The 21,031-nt window shown below is 40.3% G+C and overlaps 1 protein-coding gene across 3 annotated transcripts in view; it reads left to right on the forward strand.

Moving 5' to 3' along the window:
* slc35f3b (solute carrier family 35 member F3b) overlaps positions 1-21,031 on the forward strand; it is a 54,874-nt gene that overhangs the window by 9,868 nt on the left and 23,975 nt on the right. Inside the window, exon 1 of one of the 3 annotated variants that reach the window (XM_005915471.3) lies at positions 1,389-20,859. The exons of the other annotated variants lie outside the window; for them this stretch is intronic. Coding sequence (XP_005915533.1) covers positions 20,784-20,859 — 76 coding nt within the window. The 5' untranslated portion in view covers positions 1,389-20,783. Of the gene's footprint in view, positions 1-1,388; positions 20,860-21,031 lie in introns of those variants that run through there. 3 annotated transcript variants of the gene reach the window in all.

Raw genomic sequence — 21,031 nt, forward strand, 5'->3', positions numbered from 1 at the left:
CGTTTCTTTTTCTGCGTAATTGCCTCCTTTGGTTTCTCAGGTTCCACAGAGAAGGGAACAATTTGTCAGACAAACAGACTTTGCTCTTTCTTCTAATATACTTGCACTATCTATCACAAATGTAGTGTCCCCTCTGGTGCAAATTTAGAGCTTCACGAGGCATGAAATGAGGTTAGATTCTATTTTGAGCTCAGGGTTTGGGCATGGTGAGACACAAACGCTGGAGCAGGTTGGAGAAAGCGCAGTTTATGCGCATATACAGATTCGCTGCTCGCTGTAACAGGACAGCTGGAAGGGGTGGGCGAGGTGTGGCTTTACTGTGAGAATGACTCCTTTCAACTCTCTGGAAGCTGAGGGGAAAGATGGAAATAGTTATGCAGATGCACTGTCTCACCTGCCCAGCTGCCTATGGATGAATGCAGCTTGCACACTAGCTTATAACTCCTAAACGACAGCTAAAGATTTCCTTTCCACATTAGTGTTCAACAAATGATGGAAGGCGTAAATGCAGTAAATGCAGTTTTCAATCAACAAAGCAAAAAATAGACATAGTGTACTTATCCTTAGGTTGCATCAATGTAGGGACCAGACTTTGATATCAGCTGATATCATCCCTGTTCATATAGATCTATCTGCAAATGACAATTTACAGACTTTGTCATTTCACCAATTTGTTGTTGGAAACATGTTCAAAGCTGCTGTGATGAAGAACTGACGCAAGAACCAACAAAAATGGGGGAAAAAACTGGCATTGGCAACTCTCCATTACATTTTGCACGTCAGCAGTGATGTCGCCCCAGAATTGGTGCAGTCCAACTTTTTTTTGATTGATTTTTATCCTGCCACAGCATAAAAAACACCCCGACACTGCCAGACACTAAAATAGAGGCGACTGAAGATGTTGTGACCGCCACGACAGTATTGACATTGAAGACATTATTTCATCTATTAAGTTGTCCAAACCCACCTGGCCATATGTTCAATTCAATTCAATTTTATTTATATAGCACCAAATTACAACAGCAGTCACCTCAAGGTGCTTTATATTGTACAGTAGATCCTACAATAATACATACAGAGAAAAACCCAACATTCATATGACCCCCTATGAGCAAGCACTTTGGCGACAGTGGGAAGGAAAAACTCCCTTTTAACAGGAAGAAACCTCTGGCAGAACCAGCTCAGGGAGGGGCGGGGCCATCTGCTGCAACCGGTTGGGGTAAGAGAAGGAAAACAGGATAAAGACATGCTGTGGAAGAGAGACAGAGATTAGTAACAGGTACGATTCAATGCAGAGAGGTCTATTAACACATAGTGAGTGAGAAAGGTGACTGGAAAGGAAAAACTAAATGCATCATGGGAATCCCCCGGCAGCCTACGTCTATTGCAGCATAACTAAGGGAGGATTCAGGGTCACCTGGTCCAGCCCTAACTATATGCTTTAGCAAAAAGGAAAGTTTAAGCCTAATCTTAAAAGTAGAGATAGAGATGTGAAAAAGTAACTGTCCCCTAAGCCTAATAACTGGTTGTCCTAACCTTGGCCCAGTCTTTTTTGCTGAATTGTTTGAATTCAGTCACATTGAAGGGTTTTTGAGGATGGACGACTTGTTTAAGGTCATATCAAAGCAACTCAATCACATTTAAGGCCCGCCTCCCAAGCCTTCTATGTTTTGAACCATTCACAGGTGGACTTGCTGGTTTGTTTTGGATCATTATAATATATATTTATATATACCATCTCATTAATCCAGTGTGATAAGGTGCTTGGAGAGATAGACTTCCAGTTTAAAAGAATAAGCCACTTGGCATCATTCTTAGATGCAGAGCAATGCAGGTTTTGATCAGATTTAGTCAGTCTTCATTTTTATGTAGAAGTCTTGTCCACAGATGAGTAAAACGGGTTTAAGGTTTTGTCTTAGAATTTTGAAAGGTACTCTGGGAAAGTCAATAATTAGCTGGAAAAAATGAATAAATGAAAACAGATTTTTTATATTTTATTCTCTGTGCCAAGTGGAACGGGTCGTGATCATGCTCAGTCAAAGGAGAACATCTGTTTACAGATTCACTATTAAATTTCTGCCTGTTCACATACGAAGTCATCCACAAAGAAGCATAAATGGGTAACAGGAAATGAGAGGGCAGCAGAGCAGTGCTTGGGTAAACACTGGGTACCCTGCACAGCTTCTTCTGTGAACTATTCTTCTTCTTTAGTGCATTCATTATTAAAACACTGCTACATGTTTTAGTGATATGCATAACATAGAACACACTATAAAAAACCTAGATACCCAGAGGACTTTAAAATCATGACATATTTATTATTTTATTATGTAAATGGTCTAACAGTGGAGCATGTACAGTATTTATGAGTTTGAAGCAACTATTAGATCGTTGTGGTGCAAATGTCAAAATCTGGCATGTTGCTACAGTGGGATTGTTGGCATGCGCAGTGGGCTTTGCTACAATTCTGGGTATTTAAGAATCTATAACAGTGCAGTCTTACAAATTACCTAAGCAGCAGAGGCATTGTGTCTGCAGGAGTACCAGCAGTTAACAGCAAATTACCCCGCTCGGCTCTCAGTCAGCCAAAGAGACTGAGAAATGAAGAGTAAAAAGAACTGGCTCACTATTCAGTCCGAGAGACATTTCTGACAGTTTGTCCTTATTTAAAACAAGGTATGTGTATTTTTAACACAGTTTTTTGGCCTGATTCTGTTGGAATATATCAGGAACACATTTTTTATTTTGGTCCAACATGATCTAATTGGGCTACAGCCAAAAGTTTCAAATTGCTGTCCCCGCGCAAAACAATGTCCCTACTGTCTTTCAACAAAACATACGTTGACTCGAATGTTTCTAGTCTTACATTGCGCCCAAGTGCTGCAAGCAAAAGCTCCCCTGAACAAGTGTATTTTTGGCTTTTTACCATCTCCAGTACAGTAGATGCAGCTCCTCTTGCGTAACATCGCATCCATAATTGAGGAGGACGCATAGATCATCACACACCTGCTCCTGAAGTCCAGCTTGTGCTTATTGAACGGGTGGCGCTGCAGTTCAGCTACTGAAGAAACACTTTGAAGATGGGGAAAAAAAAGAAAGAAAATCCAATCTTGTCTCTGCTCTCAGTGTCATCCAAAGTGGTGCAGATTACTGCAGAGAAGTGGTGGATGCAGAGGAGTAAATGAGTGTGCAGGTCCAGTGGGTTTTGACATAGTATAGTGTTAGGATTTGGTGCTTCATGCAGAGGGACTCAGAGAGAGGAGAGAGTTTCAAATGTATTGCATGCATGTGCGGTGTAGCTGTATAGCTGTCGTTGTTGGTGCTTGTGTTTTAAAGAATTAATCCTGATGACAACAGCCCAAACTGAAGTACAGCTGTAGTGCTCGGTTCTCAGTGCTCGCTCTTCCTTGTAATGGAAATCCTGCCAGTTGAATGCCAAATCCGTTCTGCTGTCAGCCCTTTCTTCTTCTCACTCCTTTTATCTGCTCTTAATTAGAAGTTGGGAAATGATGACTCCTACCTCTGCGTAATTAATCCAGGGTCTGCTGTGGCTCTGCACAGTGCATCATTGTCTGCGCTGGCCACAGAAGAGCAGTGCCTGGGAGCCGGAAGAGCAAAGTGTAAATGGGGTTGTGCAAGTAATTAGGAGGCTTATTTTGGGCAGCTTGATATACAAGATGAATACAGATGGCAGCTCGTAACACTGATACACACAAACACAACGGTTCAGTAACTTCTCCAAACCACAACATGTTGATACATTGGACTTGTGTTTCCATTCACTCTGCTCATTGCCTTTAGACATCATTAAAAAAACTGGTGCCTCATTAAAAACAAGACTGGAATTTAATCTTGATGCTTGGCACAGATGTAAGAGTCAAGAGTGAAAGTGTGGAAAACTTAGAAAGGAAGAAGTTCCTTCTATATATCAGTCCTGTGGTTTTAGGGAGCAGTGTTATATCTAGTTATAAAAGTCCTGGACTGGGTAATATCCTGCGGCCTCTTTTCTCACCTCTTTCCATTTCTCGGTCACATTAAACAAAGATTCCTTTAATTTTCTGCCGGTTTTGCATGATCACCACATTATTCTCCCCAGTGCTCACTTTCTTATTACAGTCAGGCCTAAAAGTGCCGTAAAATCCAGCAATGACTCGGAGAAGTTAGTTACATACATGGAAGAGAAGTATGTCTCAAAAAAATTGAGGAAAACTTTCAAGCTGGTTGCAAAACAACTAACACAGTTGTATTTTTTTTATCATCTTTGGAATATTTTTTTAAAAATCCAATCTTTTTTGAAACACTTAGAGACACGAACGTGCTCGTACGTGCTTTTATTTTTTCGCGCCTTAGCAGAAAATCTGTTGAACGACTGCAGCTGGCAGGCTTTTAACTAGAACAAAGAGATGGTATTACATCACTGCCCCTCCCATTTTGGTGTTTTTACGCTGTCTGCCAGTTTGTTTCCGAATCAATTTTAATACATTGATTATCTTTGAGACCCTACGTGGCCTTGCTCCCAGCTACACGCCTGACCTCTTAGCACCATATGCACTTTTGTTTTATTCTGTTGCTCTTGTAAAGCACTTTGTCACATGGATTTTGAAAGTGCTATATAAATAAAGTCATTATTATTATTTTTATTTATTAATTTGTTTTAATGGATCAAACAGCTATGTACTCTATAAACTGCAAAATTTAGATTTTATATAAAAGATAGTTGTAGTCACCCTGACATCACCCACTGGCGGTCTAATATGTTAATCTAGCATAGAAACATATGAGAAACGTGTTTACTGAGGCAATAAAGTGAGATCTAATGTGCTTTCTAACAAAAAATACATAAAACTGTGCTTTCGCAACCAGATAAGTGCTCTTTGCTGCATATTAGAAGGAATGCAGGTTCAAGCCGCTTGCACATCGTCATTGCATTTCATTGCAGACCTGGAATTGACCTTTTTTTGTACTAGCCATGCAGACTATCTGCCTAAAAATAAGAGGAAAACTAAAGTATCAACCAACTAATAAACATGGTTAAAAAGTTATTTTCCTTAGGATAAGAGAGGTAAAAGGAAAGGATGCACTTTTAGAAGTGGAATCACAAAATAATAAATATATTTGTGTATGTACTAAAATATTGCAAGAGTTTTGAAAACCTTCTTTTGTGAGTATAGTGGCCTAAAGATAATACTGTAGATAAATATATTACATGTGGAGGTATATTTTTAGCCAGCTTCCAGGAGCAGGACCACAGTTAATACTGTCATAAATCTATAAATGCCTACTTGTCCTGCACACCTGCTTAATCTCAGTTTAGAGTTTCCTACCTTCCCCCTCCCTGACTCTTTTTTTCTTTCTCATGGGGGGATTCCCAGCAACACTTGGCAGCTGCATGCATCATTTCTCAGCATCACACTAAAGTCTGCTTCAAAGATCAGCTGTGTGCAAGCATTAAGGCTTTATCAGTGGAAAAACATGCAGTAATGTGTGTCATCTACACCAAAAACAAGGTAATTATCCAATAAGCAGAAAATGCGAAACGAGCCCGTTTACCGCCAGCAATCAAAACAAAGGGCAGCGAATCTGCTGAACACTGTTGAGAGCACACTATCTACACACTCTGTGCAGTTTCTCCAGGGTCAGCGCTCCTCTCATCTGCATTAGTGAGTCACGTTAACCAGAGGCACACAGCAAAGAGCTGATGACTCATTTTCAAGTTCTAATTTGTGTTTGTTTTAAACCTGATACTTTGTCCCCGGGAATAAACACCGATGTTGATAAATTGCATGAAGTATTTCAGCATGATAAAGGGACAGCTTTTAAAGGTCATAGCTGATTATGATCACTTTAAGTAAGCGAATAGTAATATTGTGCTTGAGTGTGCTAAACTGATGTGTTGCTGCAGATATACGGTCAGTATTTAACTGTTTGTTAGAAATGGATACAACTTTGTTGATCATTAACATCGGGCTGTGAGACTGCATCATTGCAATCAAGACTGTGTGAAGGGACCGGTTCTTATAAAGCGCTTTTCTACTCTACTTGAGCACTTTTATACAACGTGTCTCATCCACTCATTCATAAGAATTTTTTTCCTATCTAACATTCACACACATTCATACGTAGAGCATCCTGGGGTTCAGTATCTGCACAGGTTCTCCTAGTTTTGAGAGCACAGTTACATCAAACCTTATTATACAGATTAAAAATACAGTATTTCATAATGGATCTGTAGTTTTTATTTGGCAGCATTGCTGATTTACAAGCAACTTAAAAATGCCCAACGACTGAACCAGTTATTGACTGACCTTAGCGTGGCATTGACACACTCGGCATCGCTTTACCATACCAGAGGGCGTTATATGTTTGGATTACATACGGTCCAGATACAAGACTTTGCTGGTAGCAAAGATGCACAAAGCCATGGCCATATAGTTTATGGTGCATGATTATCCACAAAACTAAAGAACCTTTTAAAAAATGCACTATTATCTATTTTCTGGCACTGTAATCATGCAAAATCTGCGTACACCTCTTTCCTATTTACCTATTTAATGTGTCTGGAAGTTATTTGTTATATATGTTAATGTATTTGTGACTGAAGCTTTCTTTGTAACAGAGAGAGAGCTGCAGTTTTATTGCACAAATGTCAGTGATATACTCTTGAAACTTGAAGTCCAGCCACTCCCAGCCACAGGTTCATCTGGCTTAGACTTTACTCTTAAAGAGAAACTGGTCCGTACCATCACTGCTGTTGATCTCAGCATACAGTATGACACTTGAATGCATGTATTGTGGTCTTTTGCAAGGGAAAGAACAGCTATGAATGCTGCAAGGTCTGGTAAACAGACTCATTTGGCACAATGTTCATGTATCAGCTGGTCTTAGCTGTGCTTTCTGTTGTCTTTAAAAGATGGCGGACAGTTAGTGCTCTGGGGCTGGAGGGTTGTAATCGTGCAGCCCGGGGGGAAGCAGGGATAAAACATTACAGTGAAAGCACAAGGAAGCTGTTGCAGCTGACGGATAATTTTTCATGCTAACACTGTACATCACTATTCACAATGAAGCAGCTTCGCTCTTTGTCACTTTTCTCAATCCCAGGATTAATGGACTTGTTTGACATTTTGGGAAATTTGCATACTTTTTTTTCACCTAGGCATAAAACCCCACATTTTCCTGCCTCTGTGTTTTGTACAGATTTGTTTACACAGACATCCGTTTGGGTAATCCTCTTACCTGACTCTTAGGAAGAATGCGAGTAAGCACATTTCACCAAATGTCAAACTGTTCCTTCCAGTGTTACCTGATGATACTCAATGTGCAAGCTACTTGTGAATGTGTGAGACAGACTTGCTTCCTAAGAGAGGAACAAAAGCCACGAAAAGCCTGAACAGATCTGTCAGAGAAAAAGAGCGTGCTTTGGAAGAATAGCAACAATAAAGACTAACGGGATGAATCTATTTCTATATCTAGATGATAGAGACCTCCTATACACCCTGCATAACGTGTGATAGGCCACGGGCTATGATAGGCCAGTCTCTGCAAGAGAAAATGATCACCGCTTATCACTGGAAAAACATTTGACATCTGATTCCTTTTGTCTAAAATTGTTCAGAGGGGAATAATCATCAGTGAGCACTGCACAGGCAGCGCCTTTAATCTGTTTTGAAAGCGATATTTTGGTTTTATGGCCTGCTTAGAACGAGATCTAATTACCGTATTACAAGTTTGGACTTCAACCAGCCGAAAGGTTCAAATTAAATAGAAGGATGGCGGTGGTAAACTGAAATAGATAAGATTATACAGATGTAATACCACATCAGAATCGCACTTATAAGGAGCATGCTGCTGTCAAGGCAAGTCTCTCAATCTCCTCTTCCATCTCACAGATTATTGGCACGCTCGCAGGAGTATCACTAATGAGTGAGTGTAAGCAGTTGATTTTCTGTGGACTCTAGAAGCTATGAGCCACCAGACATCCAGCTATCTCCCTGGTTCCTCAATGAGTTTCTCAGTGATGAACGATAACCCAATGTAAGCTTTGAAAACTCCCCAGATGACTGGTTTTTATGAGTGTTGCTGTGCTTTAAAGTCTCAGTGCAGTATATTAATACATAATTGAAAGAAAATGATCTGTACTGTGATTAAAGCAATATCAGTGCATCTCAGTTGTCTTTAAAACATGCAGAAAGATTCAGTTTTATCCAAAGTCTGCACAGGGGGATTAAAAAAGTATCTTCCTTGATTTGGTTCAGATGGTTTCATCTGAACTGAAACTTTTTGGTGTCTTCCAAGAAAGTCAATTTTCTGTGAGAAACACTCTTCTATAGCATAATGGGAGGATTTAAGTATTAAATTAAGAGGTCTGTAATGGGGCTATAGTTGGATGGTGAGAGATGCGATAGCCGAGGGAGTGAATCTTCCCCGTGCATGTCACTATAAGTCATTATTATAGCCTTCCAGCCCTCAGCGCACAAAGTATCCAACGCTGGGTCAGGAAATCAGGCAATTAAAGGAGCTGCGGACGTGGATCAGAACTGACAGCCAATGGGGGAGCGCAGAAGGAGCCAGGAAGGCTTAAACCTCCTCTACCCTCAGGGAACTGACTGGTCCACATCTCTCAGCCCACTACATGTACAGAGCAGCTACTTAATCAGATTGCTTATTCAAATCAAAGAAAGCAAAAGCCTCCATTTGCCCAAGAATCACACCGTCATTTAAAACCAGTACTCTGACAGATCAGTTCACAGGATGAAAACTGTGTTGAGAATTTGCTGCTATTATTGTTTCCTGATCAAGAATAAATATGGTAACATTTAATGAAATGTGCAAAAGTCTCACGCCTTAATTTCTTTAGATTTTGTTTCCAAGGAATCAGACTATCTTGTAACTTTTTAAAGTGGCCATGAGCAATAGGTCTCCAAGCTTATAGAGGGTTTTTTCCACATTTTTCCTTTGGACATTGGCTACTTTTCACTCATTTCAGTCTAATTCTTGTACCTGACCATTTTCAGAGGAATTTGAGTTTTGTTTTCCTTCGTTAAACAACTTAACACTGACCTATGAATCCCTCAAGCATGGAAAAAGTAACTCAAAGGACGGACCAATCTTGTGTCTACACCTAACAGACAACTTAGCAAAGAACCAATGTTAAATTGTATATTTAAATACCTGCAAACAAGCATGTTTATTTAGTGAAGCCTATGAAAAATGACAAAGATAAGACAGTTTAACGGGCATGAAGGAGAGTCCTAAAGAATGATATTAGCGAAAAGCTTCATATATTGGCGTGCCATGTGGACAAAGGAGAAATAGCAGATGAACAGTATCTAAAATGAACTCAAGAAATACGTGGGACACCTCCAGGGATCTGCTATTCAGTTGATCCATCTACTGTTTGCTGAAGCTTCGTCAGAAATGGTCTTGAGTCGTTCTTAAGGAAGGAAATCAGGGAGAAAAGGGCGAGGTATTGCAAATTACACAAGAACTGGATGGAAATAACAGTCTTGTGGAGTGATGAATACCAATATGAAATTTCTGGCTCAAACATTTGTTAGTATGTATGGTAGATTTTTCCACAACACTAAATGGAACACCACCTCGAAAGCATTTAATGGGCAACAGCTTAAATTTTCAGCATGGCAATGATCCCTAACATACTGCCAATGCAGTAAAAACATACCTGGGGGGAAAACCCCCACAGTGTAGCAATATTAGTATTAGTGATGGACTGGCCTCCCCAGAGCCTGGAGTGCAACATTATTAAATCAGTGTGCCATCATTTTGACAGAGAAAGGAAGAAAAGGCAGACAACATCCGAAGAAGAGCTTTGAATGTCCTTCAAGCAGCCCGGAGAACTATTCCTGAAGACTACTTAAAGAAACTACAAGAAAGCTTGGCTAAGAGATTCAGTGTTTTTGCCTTATTTATATTCTGTATTTCCATATAGGTTCCAGCAAAATGCTGCACCTATTTCCCATTTTCCTAGAGAACTTTAGATTATATCAGTTTAATGATTTGTGCATTGAATTAGTGAGGAGCATAGTGTTTATGACAGGCTATTGAGTTTACTGAGTTGTCTGCTATTTTTAAATAAGAGTTTTACATTTCCCCAGCTTGAATATGATCATTATATATCCTGGCTAAATGGCGTAAATGGTCTGAAAATCAGATAAGCCCTGAAATGCAGCGCACCTCTCTTTCCTTTCCACCCTTGAATCCAGGGTAATTACTGCAAAGAATGAAACATGATATTTTTCGCATATCTTTCTTATGCTACGCTTATAATGAGGAGACTACCCTGTAATAAGATCTACTTTCAATTGAAGGATGAATTGCCTCATTTAGGAAACTCCATCAGCAGCTGATGAAGAAAGCAGCTCCTCCATAAATGCTATAACACGCACACAAAGCTGTGCATTTTACAGCTATGGGAACACAAAGGCATCGAGCTCTATTTTTGTCCAGCACTGACTGCTCACTCACTGACTGGCTGCTCTCGGTGTTTGAGGTTGGAGTGAAAAAGGGGAGCTGGAGGAGAAAAAGAGTGTGAATATTACACTGATGACAGCACGCACACCTGCTGGTCTTTTGAAGGCTCTCCAAACACCTTCTGCTGTAGTGGATGGGATGATAGGTTTTGCTAGTGTTCAGAAAACCAGTTTGATCAGTGGTGAAAGCGATCTAGCTGGACCCGGCAACTAATCAACACTTCAAAGACAAAGACTAACAGATCAGAAGCTAAATAATAAATCTCTTTTTTTCGTTTGGTCTCTAACAAGAAAACACTTTTCCCTCCCTGGAAAAGGCTATTATATTGTCGCTGCTGCAACTGACAACTGTTTTTAACTGCTGCTTTCTGTTGTTTGAGCCTGTTCCCCGTCTTTGCATTATTAACCACAGACGATAGAGCCCTATGCCCAGTTTGTGTGAGTCTGTCAGGCTCAATTACGTTCAAGAAAATCACCAAATCTGGGTGTAATTGAGGTGTAGAGTCTCAGGTGTATTGTTTCACTATTATTCTCATTTTGTGCCGAGGATGCGCGCACAGCTGTCAGGAGTCTCCATCGCGCCATTTGGAACAAAGATGAAGATTAGTTGAATCCCTCATCTAAGGTCTCATGTTAAAGGCTGTTTCTGTCGGAGCACCGAGTGAAAGTTTTAAACAGGTTCTCCATTTCATATGCAGGATCCTAGGCTTAGCCGCTGATTGTCACTGTCATTTAAAGCCGATGTGCAGGATATGACTGGCAGCGAGCCAGGGTGTTTTATAATTTGCATGTTTGGGGTTTGATCACCTGCCTATAAGTGTCGAGGAGACATAAATAACTCCTCATGCCTTCTGCAACCCTTTGAATCGACTGTGGTTTCCCAGTTTTTCAGTGCTGCATGTCAAATTAGAGAGAGAGGGTAAAATGCTTATGCTTTATGCTTGAGGGATCAATAAAACTATATCAAAAGTTCTGGGGATAAAAGACAGTCAGCAAAGCCTTATTTTGAAATTCGACTTGCCAAACTCTATTCATGTTATAATGAATCTTTTATTCAACTGCAACTTGGTGATTCTATTTTTTTTAATAAGCAAACCCATGAAAAGGTGAATACAAACATGAATTGTCTCTGGAGCTGCAGTGTGATATTGCTTTTTTCTCTGTGCCAGACTGTGCTGCAACCATACAGTATGTGCAACATTTGATTAACATCTACTGTGTCAAGCTGTTTCAATTAAGCTGTTTGACCTTTTAAATTCATTTTGCTAATATCACATTTGGCTGCCAATAGAGTAAAGTCTAACGTTATGTTCTTTTTTGGTACTGAAAGCTGTAAGGTTATCGTTTATTATATGTATATAACTGTTTTCCATTTATAGAAACTCATTAAAATTCATCTGCCTCTGTTTTATTGTGTCGATCTGGAGTCTCTGTAGCCTTTATGTCACCTCACCTCAATGTCTGGTGGAAAAGAGAAAGAAACACAAACCCTCAAATACAAAATTGGAGTGATTCCCTCACAGCATGACAGAGCTTTAACCGTGTCCCCAGAAAGGACAAGAAAGTGAGTACAAAGAGCTGACATGGCTTTTGTTACTATTTTTACCTGTGTGTGCGTGTGTGTATTAATTTAGGATCTTGTCTTTTCTTCACCATGTGCTAAAGGTGTTTATTGGTTCTTACACAAGTAAAGTGTACAGGTTATATGTGTGTGTGTCTCTGTCTGCTGTTTCTTGTGTATGTGGGTCAGTTCATCACCTTTCATTACTGCTATTCCACTTTTTTTTCTTCTCCACTGCTGGGCTGTATTTGGATTTCTTGGTCATTTTTCATCCACAGTTTGAGCAAGTGTCATTTATGTATCAGCGAGTAGACGTGGTCACAGTGCCCCCTGCAGGCGCGAGGAGCACTTTGCAACGTGAGCATGTTACTGAGCGTCTAAACAACTGTTATCAGCAGGCTAGTCTCAATATTTTCAGTTCATTTATTATTTATACATTAAAACGGGAATTTAAAAATATTACATGGCAGCATTATATACAAAATATGCTATTTGGTGCATGCATTTAGAGACTTAGCTTTGGCGTAAGAGCTCATAGCCTTGAAATAATATTCAATTTTTTAACAGTTTTATGCTTAATAAAGGCTCATGTATAATAATGTTTTAGAATTTCATGCCCACACGTTTCCGGTTTGGGTAACAGCCTGATATGAATGCAAGTGGCAATGAGATGCTTTTGGAAATGCTGCCCCGTAATTACAGCAATTTAGAGCAATCTGAATAATTTCAAGCACTGCGGGATAAGTGCAGTCAAAAGAAGAGCAGCTTCGGCAAAAATAGCTGGTGACAGCTCGGAAAATGAAAATGCATTAAAAAATTTTTTTTCTGTTTTTTCTCTTTTTTTTTCCCCAATTAAACACCGGACGGGTTTAAACTGAAAATCAGTTTAACATGTCCCAAAGTTTACTTTTCCCCCAGCTAAGCTACCCAGTAAGGCTTAGAGAGGAATTAATCATACTGTAACCTGACAACAGAGGGAGCCAGTGCCATTTAGTGGAGGTAAAATATCTTTCTCAGCAGACATAAACCATCTCCTAAGGGAAACTTCTCACTCTAACCGGTAAGCGTGGTACAAGGATTAAAGTCTCTGCTCATGTAGTGTGTCATGGTTAAATAACTTCCTCGAGCAGAGGAAGCAAATACAATCATGCAAATGATGAAACCAGAGCTCGCGCAGTGGTGAGGTAACCTCAAACCGAACCTGCTCTTTTCATCAGTAGCTTTGTTAAGAAATGTGATGAAGATGGCAGTTAGAGACTAGGATGATAGAACCGGGTGCTGAAAGCCATTAAAACAGGTGCACAATATTTCTGTAAATGAGAATAATAACAGTGATCTCATTAATAATATTAAGCTCAACCCTCAAAAATGCCTTCTTTACATCCTGCTTAGTGGCTACACACCTGAAGCAGAAATTGAAGCTGAACCAACATTACGATGCCTACTGCATCTCTTATATCCTGTTCTTGATTTCACTGATGTTTGCCATAAAAAGATGAATGCTTGTTTTATTCCTGTCACTGTCTGTCACATTTATTATATGTGTAAATAACAGATGGGTCGTTATGTAGGTGAAACAATATAAATTCAATTCAGTTCAGTTCAATTCAATTTTGTTTTTAATAATGTCAAATCACACCAGCAGTTGCCTGAAGGCTTTATATCGTAAGATAAAGAATCTACAAAATTATGAGAGAAAACCCCCAAAAATAACATGACCCCCTATTAGCAATCACTTGGCAACAGTGGGAAGGAAAAACTCCATTTTGAAAGGAAGAAACCTCCAGCAGAACCAGGCTCAGGGAGGGGCCATTTCCTGTGACTGGTTGGGCATGAGGCGAGGGAGACAGTGTGTGGAGGAGAGCCAGATATGAGCAATAACTAATGCTTAAATGCAAAGTAGTGAAAAAGGCATGGAGGGTCAATGGCTCAGTGCCCTCAGCAGTTTCAGCATAACTAAGGGAGGATTCAGGGACACCTGACCCAGCCCTAAGCTTTAACAAAAAGGAAAGTTTTAATCCCAAACTTTAGAGATGATGTCTGTCTCCTGAATCCAAAGGAGGAGGTGTTTCCACAGACGAGGGGCCTGAAGCTGAAGGCTCTGCCTCCATTTCACTGTTAAATACTGTAGGAACCACAAGTAAGCCCGCTGTCTGAGAGTGGAGTGCTCTACTGAAATGAAATAGTACTATGAGGTCTTTAAGACAAGGCAAGACCAATTATGTATTAATAAGGATAAGACTCAAGTTACATTTACAAGTAACCTTCAACATACCTGCCTTAGCATCAGTGTCAATTTTCCTAACTGGCATAAACATGTAGTAGTGGCCCAAATCCTTCGTGTTTCACCACTGCCCAGTGTGCTGGGCTGTTTACAGGATTATAAAACCTTTTGGTGTTCGTGCACAGCTGCACCACAAATAAGACTTTTACACTTAACATGTGGTGAACTTGAAACATCCTTAATTAGGAAGGAGAAATGTGCTGGCAGGAGCTGATTCCTCTGGTGGGATGTAAATTTAAAGGAGACTCACTCTTCCTGATTAAGCGTGGGCCACCGGGACAGAGTGTGATTACAAGTGCTATCACTGGGTGGTACAACTTGACGGCATTTAAGAGATGCGGACGGACTTTATTAGCTGTGGTTGTAATTAAGAGGTAGTCCCACATTTTAAAGTGCCTCCCCGTCTGGCTCTCTGTCTTCCGACAGTGTTTTGAGTGGTTGGAGGTCATAATCTCTTTCACCTGTTTACAACCTTTGCAAAGTGCTAGTCAGACTGTTAATTTTGGTTTGCAAATGTTATTGGGCACTAATAAGCTGCTGAGAAATTAAACGAATAAAGTAAATATATTTGAATTTTTATGTAATTTGGCAGCTTTGATGTAATCGTAAATAGATAAAGAACTAACCTGCTATCAGGATAATAGGATAATCAAGGTCACATGTGAGAATATGGGTTATTAGTTCTATCCATTTTTATCAAACTCTATGATTATTTTTCCATAACTTCAGTAAAACAAATCATCCTGCCAGCCAAAAACTGAACAAGTCCACTGAAGAAAGATGTTGTGTTTGCATACTCTCAGACTGCACACACATTGCTACTGTGGGGAGTGCCAGACACTGTGGATGGCAACACCACAGATGCTTAATTATGTGGAAGCGCTGGATCAGAATATTATTGCTTATTCTATCATGAAATATTTATGGCGCTTTTGTCCTGCATAGAGAAAGAAAAGCAATAAGACTGCAATGCACCGAGGCAACAAGGGATTTGCAAAATCCATTAAAAATCATTTTGAATTTATGTGTTGTGTAAACACATATTTTCAATGACTTTCAGTCTGTATTTTAACAAAAATGTCCCTGCAGCTGTGTTATCAGTTACACTATGGCAGCAGAGATTTATAGTCCCAAGGGTGTATCTGAGATTATGTGAAAGACCAGCGCGAGCCTGTGCTGCCAAGTAGCTCTGCAGTGTCACAAAAACAGGGAAAGTGGTTTTGGCAGTGGTTTTCTAATTCTCAGAGGACCCCACTAAGGCCATTAATCCTGTGAATTGCCACTGTTTGCGGTACCTCGACAGCCACTTGCCTTTAGAGATGAGCTGTGTCTTTCTCTGAAGATGTAAAGGACCTCAGAAGAGGGAAAGTTAATTTGACTTGACCTTTCCAGTGCTGGGAACAAGCTGTTATTTAGGACTCTATGCCACAACCTCATCTTCTGTTTCCACACCCTGGGAGGTATTATTGCATAGCAAGACATGCTCTTTCAGGTTTGTAATGAAGTCCCAGCCTCTATGTTTGCTGCTTTGCCCCGTATTCTTCTCTGATAATCAGGAGTCAGAAGTCCCCTGGGAGACAGAAATGGGAAGATTTAAAAAAAAAAAAAAGGAAACAAAGAACGAAAACACAGCCAGTACTTTACATCAATAATAATGAGTCATTAATATTTATGGCAACATTAAATTTAATTGTCCTATTTTTTGTTTGTTTTGTATGTGTGTGTCTATACCCCATTATCTTTGGGTGTACTGTGATTGTGCTCGATCATTTTAATGAAGTGGAAAAAGTTTGCAAAAAAGTGAACCTCTGGAAATTATCCAGTTTACTGCTGAATCATGAACCATCCCTGTGACGGCATCTAACACAGCAAGTTTAACTTGCAACATTTTCCACCTTTTTCCTTTACTTTTGTTGTAAAGACATTTAACAACATGACTAATCCTTGATATATATTTAGGAAAACAAGTGCAATTTCAAAAGCACGTCTCAGCTTTTCTACATTATTAGGAAATGCTGCTGTACTAAACCAAAGAAACATGTCAGCGCAGCTCTTTTGGCTTAAATGTCAAGAAATAAAAGTGCAAAATTACAATACTGGCAGCTCATTCAGTTTTTATTTTCAGTACTTTGTCCTGTAATGAAAAAAGTTTTATTATTATTTTATTATTTCAGCAAACTGAGGCTTTCATGATGTGAAGACAAGGAATTGATTTGTTTTGAATCAGGGTTTGCAGTGTCATTGGATAAGGAAATGCCGTTAACAACTCTGGCAGTGTCTGGCAAAGATGCACTACAACAGCTTGGACTGTCTGTAAGAAAAAAAACAGCTGTGCACAAATTAATCTGGGCACTTTTACTCGTACTGCCACTGTTACTTTATTTAGGTCAGACAAGAAATCATTGAAACTTTTACTCTTGGACACCTTTTAGCAGTCCGAGTCAATCATCTTCCAATATCAAGTCCAACTTGCCGCTGTAATACTTGAATGCATTATCAGTGAAATATATTTCCACACCACCTCATTTTACTCCTTCCCATCCAGCTCCAAGTTTACACAGTCTGGAAACTGTAAAAGGAGTGAATACATGTTATATCAAGTAGGGAGTTAATCAAAAGATTTGCTTCTTGTTTCATCTTAATCCAAAGCAAAAACTGCCCTTTGGTTATGAAGGTAGGTCAGTTTGTTCCCCAGAGATTCTGCTTCAAACTACTTTCCTGTTATGATTTTTGCTGGCTACAAGGAAAACTTCCAGCTGGATTTCTGTGTCTTCCTTGCATAGCTGTAGATGTTTTCCCTAAGGCCACCACATTTTTGGGGGAATGCAGTATCTCATTTCTTTATATTTTTCTTCCAAATGGTGACTTTTTTTTGTGTAATTTTATGAAGTGGTAACCCCCCAGACTTTCTAGAAACATTTGGAAGTTTTTCTTTGGACATGCTGTTTTTTTCACTCATATTCCGTCCTGGCTCCTGTACCTGACTATTTTCAGAGGGCACACAGTAGCTTGGTGGTTAGCACTGTTGCCTCACAGGAAGAAACTCATGCGTTTGCATCTTCTCCCTGTGTCTGTGTGGGTTCTTTCCAAATACTCCAGCTTCACCCCACAGTCCAAAGAAATGCATGAACTTAGTTTAATAGCTGATTCTAAATTGACTGCAGGATGGATGAAAAGGAACATAACTCAAGGGAAGATCTGGTGTTGTGCATATATATAACAGGGAATTTAATAAAGAACCAATTTTGATTAGTCACTTTGTTACAAGCAGCCTGTTGCAAAAACACTCAGTTTGTTCCAATGTCTTTAGTTGAATCTACAGAAAATGCTAAAAGGTAGCACAGTTTAACTGGCATAAAATAGTATTTTTGCACCAACAATTGATTCCCGAAGAGCTAATAGTTAAAAATTGGCATATCTTCGCATGGTGCACTGTGTGACCTTCAAAAACATAAAAAATCATCAGATAACTGAAAGATAAAAAAGGAGTGGCAGGCCTAAGTAACAAGTGAGCAGTATCTGAAAGTAACAAAGAAAAAAAGAAACAGGAAAAAGTCCCGTGAATACCTGACACAGGATGTGAGAGAAGAGGGAGAAAATTCTGAGTTATGCCAAATTACGCAAGAGCTAGATGTAAAATCTGTGACATATCCAAATTTTAAATGATTGTCAATAAGTATGGAGGAGTTCAGGAGAGAGGTACAACAGTGACTGTCTACTATGTTTCAATAATTTGCTACATGTATTTCCCAATTTCTTAGCAAAATATACAAAAATGAGTGCAGGCTCAAGATTTTTGCACACTACTGTATGTGTTAATGTTGTTTTAGATCAAATATTTCCCTGATCTTTCAACACACAGTGCTGCTAAACTGTGTTGTTTGAGCTGGAAAATGGCTACTGTAGCTTCCCCCATTATTCAGCATAAATAAACAAAAGGAAGAAAAGTACAAGCCGCTCTTTGGAGCACACTAGAACATTCCTGTGTACATGGAAGAATAATCGCCTCTCTTTGCGGATCTGCTTCTTTTAGGGATAAAAAGGATTCATACGGCTGAGTTGGTGCAGGGACAGGACCTCAAAGGATTTGGCTTTTTACATGCTGTTACAGCTCATGCACACTGATTGCTGTAGATTGTTTGTTAGAGAGAGGGAGTTGTCATGTGGTGTCTCAGAGCATGGACTGGTTTGATCCTCCTCCGTGTTTGCAGATAAAAGTCTGTGAGTCACTGACTGGGATCTGTTAATGATCTCACCCACTCCACCTGTTTCCACCTCCCTGTCTTTCCTATTGGTAATAACATGTATATAGTCTCTGAATCGTCATGTCTTTAACACACAAAGGCACCAAGAGCTGAAAACATCAGCTCACAAAGACATCTGGCAGCTGCAGAGCCTTAAACACACACACCACAAACACACATATACGCTGTGGAAATTTTTACTGTGACACACAATAATATAATTCACAGGTGACATGTTTATAATGTTTATCCATCAAGCATCCTGTTCTGCTCTTTTAGTTCATTCACAGTGAGCTCTTGCACTTCATCCATTGGCCCTCATCCGCTCTCCCTGACATTTCCCTTTTTCAAACCCAAACACAGGAGGTATGTGTAGCAGTGGAAAATAGTAAAGGATCCAGTAGATCCAGTGCAGCATTTCCAGTGGTTGCTGAGGGATGCCAGAATGCGTCTGGGCAGAGTGTTTTTAGAGCTCCCTGTCCTAGTTAGCCACGGTCAAGGGATTGTTGCTTGACTGTGGATCTAAAAAGTGAATTATTCAGCACAGTTTCCTTTAGCTGGATCACACTTACATATGAAGAGCCTCTGCAGACACACACTTGTATGTCTACAAAGACATTAACTCTGATAGTGACAGGGATCAGAGGCACTCTCTGATAAGTATGGAGCTGGATAATTTGAACCGCTGACAGCTCTTCTCTGACGTATCCACCAATGGTTGCTCAGGAATAAAACACAAGCAAAACATGGAATGACATGACACAGATACACCGGGGCACAATTTCAGCTGACCAGCTGCTGCAACAGCAGCAGTTTAAAGACAGCTTTCAGTTTAAGAGAGTTATGAAACACACACAAGTCTGAATTGTCACTCCAGGCTTTAGAGCCAAGTTTTGTCGTTGATAGATCAAAAAGACAAGAGTCCAAGGAACTAGAAATGGTTTCAGCGCCTCTCGTTCGTTCACCTGAAGAAGAATCCAGATATCCTCGGCTCATTTCTGTTATCAGAAGAATGCAAACGGTGACGCCTTTATCAAATCATAGATGTGACAAGCACAGAGAAGAAGTATTGAGAGAACAACTTAGGTCACTCAGTTTATTTGTACACCTATCTGCTAATATGGTAATGATATGCTACAATATAATATGCAATTTATTCATGGCTATGTAATAACAGGTGCAGACCATGTGCATTTACGTAGGTATCACAGTGTTCTTAGTTTTCTTAGGCAGACGCTGATATGTCAGCTTGGTATCAGTGCAACTTATTAATTATTAGCCCTGACAACACCAATCCACAATAAGCACATCAGTATCTGAATGGTTGGGAGATGGGAAACTAGAAAAGAAAAGACTGGGTGGGTGCATTCCTCCTAAGAAGTTTGCAGTAAATGCAAAAACATGCAATTCCCTGTGCAATTTTGAGATTACATAACCTTAAAGGCAATTCACAACTAAATCACAAATAAAAATCATGAGCGTGTAAAACCACCGCGTTAAAAGCCCATCAGCAAGCTGTATTACAGAGATACTGGAAGCTTCATTAAGCTTTAATTGTGAGGATTTTACTTCATCAAGAGGGGAAAAAACATCATATTATTTAATTATAATCATGAGCTATAATTGCAGTTTTTATAGACTAAACACACCCACACCAGCCTCCCACTTAAACTGTACTGGTCCCATCATATCTGTCACACAGGCCATTTATAGCCCAGAGTTTTAACGCACACCTCCGGGTCAGCGACTGCGTCTACTCACTCCCATGCAGACTTTGCTTTGTCCCGGAGGGATCGCGGCTGCTGGGAGTGTGGGAGGAAAGCCGAGTTTCACGACGAAGGGTGGTGGGTGGATGGGCGGTGGGACGTGGTTATGAAGCTGATTGCTGCGTGACGTTGGCGAATTGCAGCAATCTCCAAACTGTACGTGAAGGAGAGACCGACCAGGACGCACTGGATACAGCAGATCTGGGGAGGGAAGTGGAGGAAGGGGGTGGGGGGATCCGACAGAGGTAGAGAGGGAGAGAGGGAAGAGGGAGAGAGAGAAAAATTAAAAACAGGAGGTTGGATGGATGTGAGGGGACAGACAGCAGGACACCGGCTCTAGAAACATCAAGGGTCCCATCAAGAGGTCTGGTGTCTGCACCAAATCAGCCTCAGGGATGTAGTCGAAGCGGTTCGGAGCTCTGCCCATCCGAGCTCATCATCATGAAGAAACACTCTGCAAGGGTTGCCCCGCTGTCCGCCTGCAACAGTCCGGTGCTCACCCTCACCAAAGTGGAAGGTAGGGAGTTCCGTTGAGACCGCCTGTACCCCCGCAAACTGGGGGCTGCCGGTGTGCCTCTGACAGAGACCGGAGCTCAGCTCAAATATTTCCGTTCACGAATCGTTTTTTGTTTTTGTTTTTTAAGACAAGGATCAACTTTAGAAAATCTCACTGTGAGCAACACGAAGCG

This window comes from Haplochromis burtoni, unplaced genomic scaffold (assembly GCF_018398535.1).
Source record: "Haplochromis burtoni strain Fernald_Lab_line unplaced genomic scaffold, NCSU_Asbu1 Contig_12, whole genome shotgun sequence".
Lineage (NCBI taxonomy): Eukaryota > Metazoa > Chordata > Actinopteri > Cichliformes > Cichlidae > Haplochromis > Haplochromis burtoni.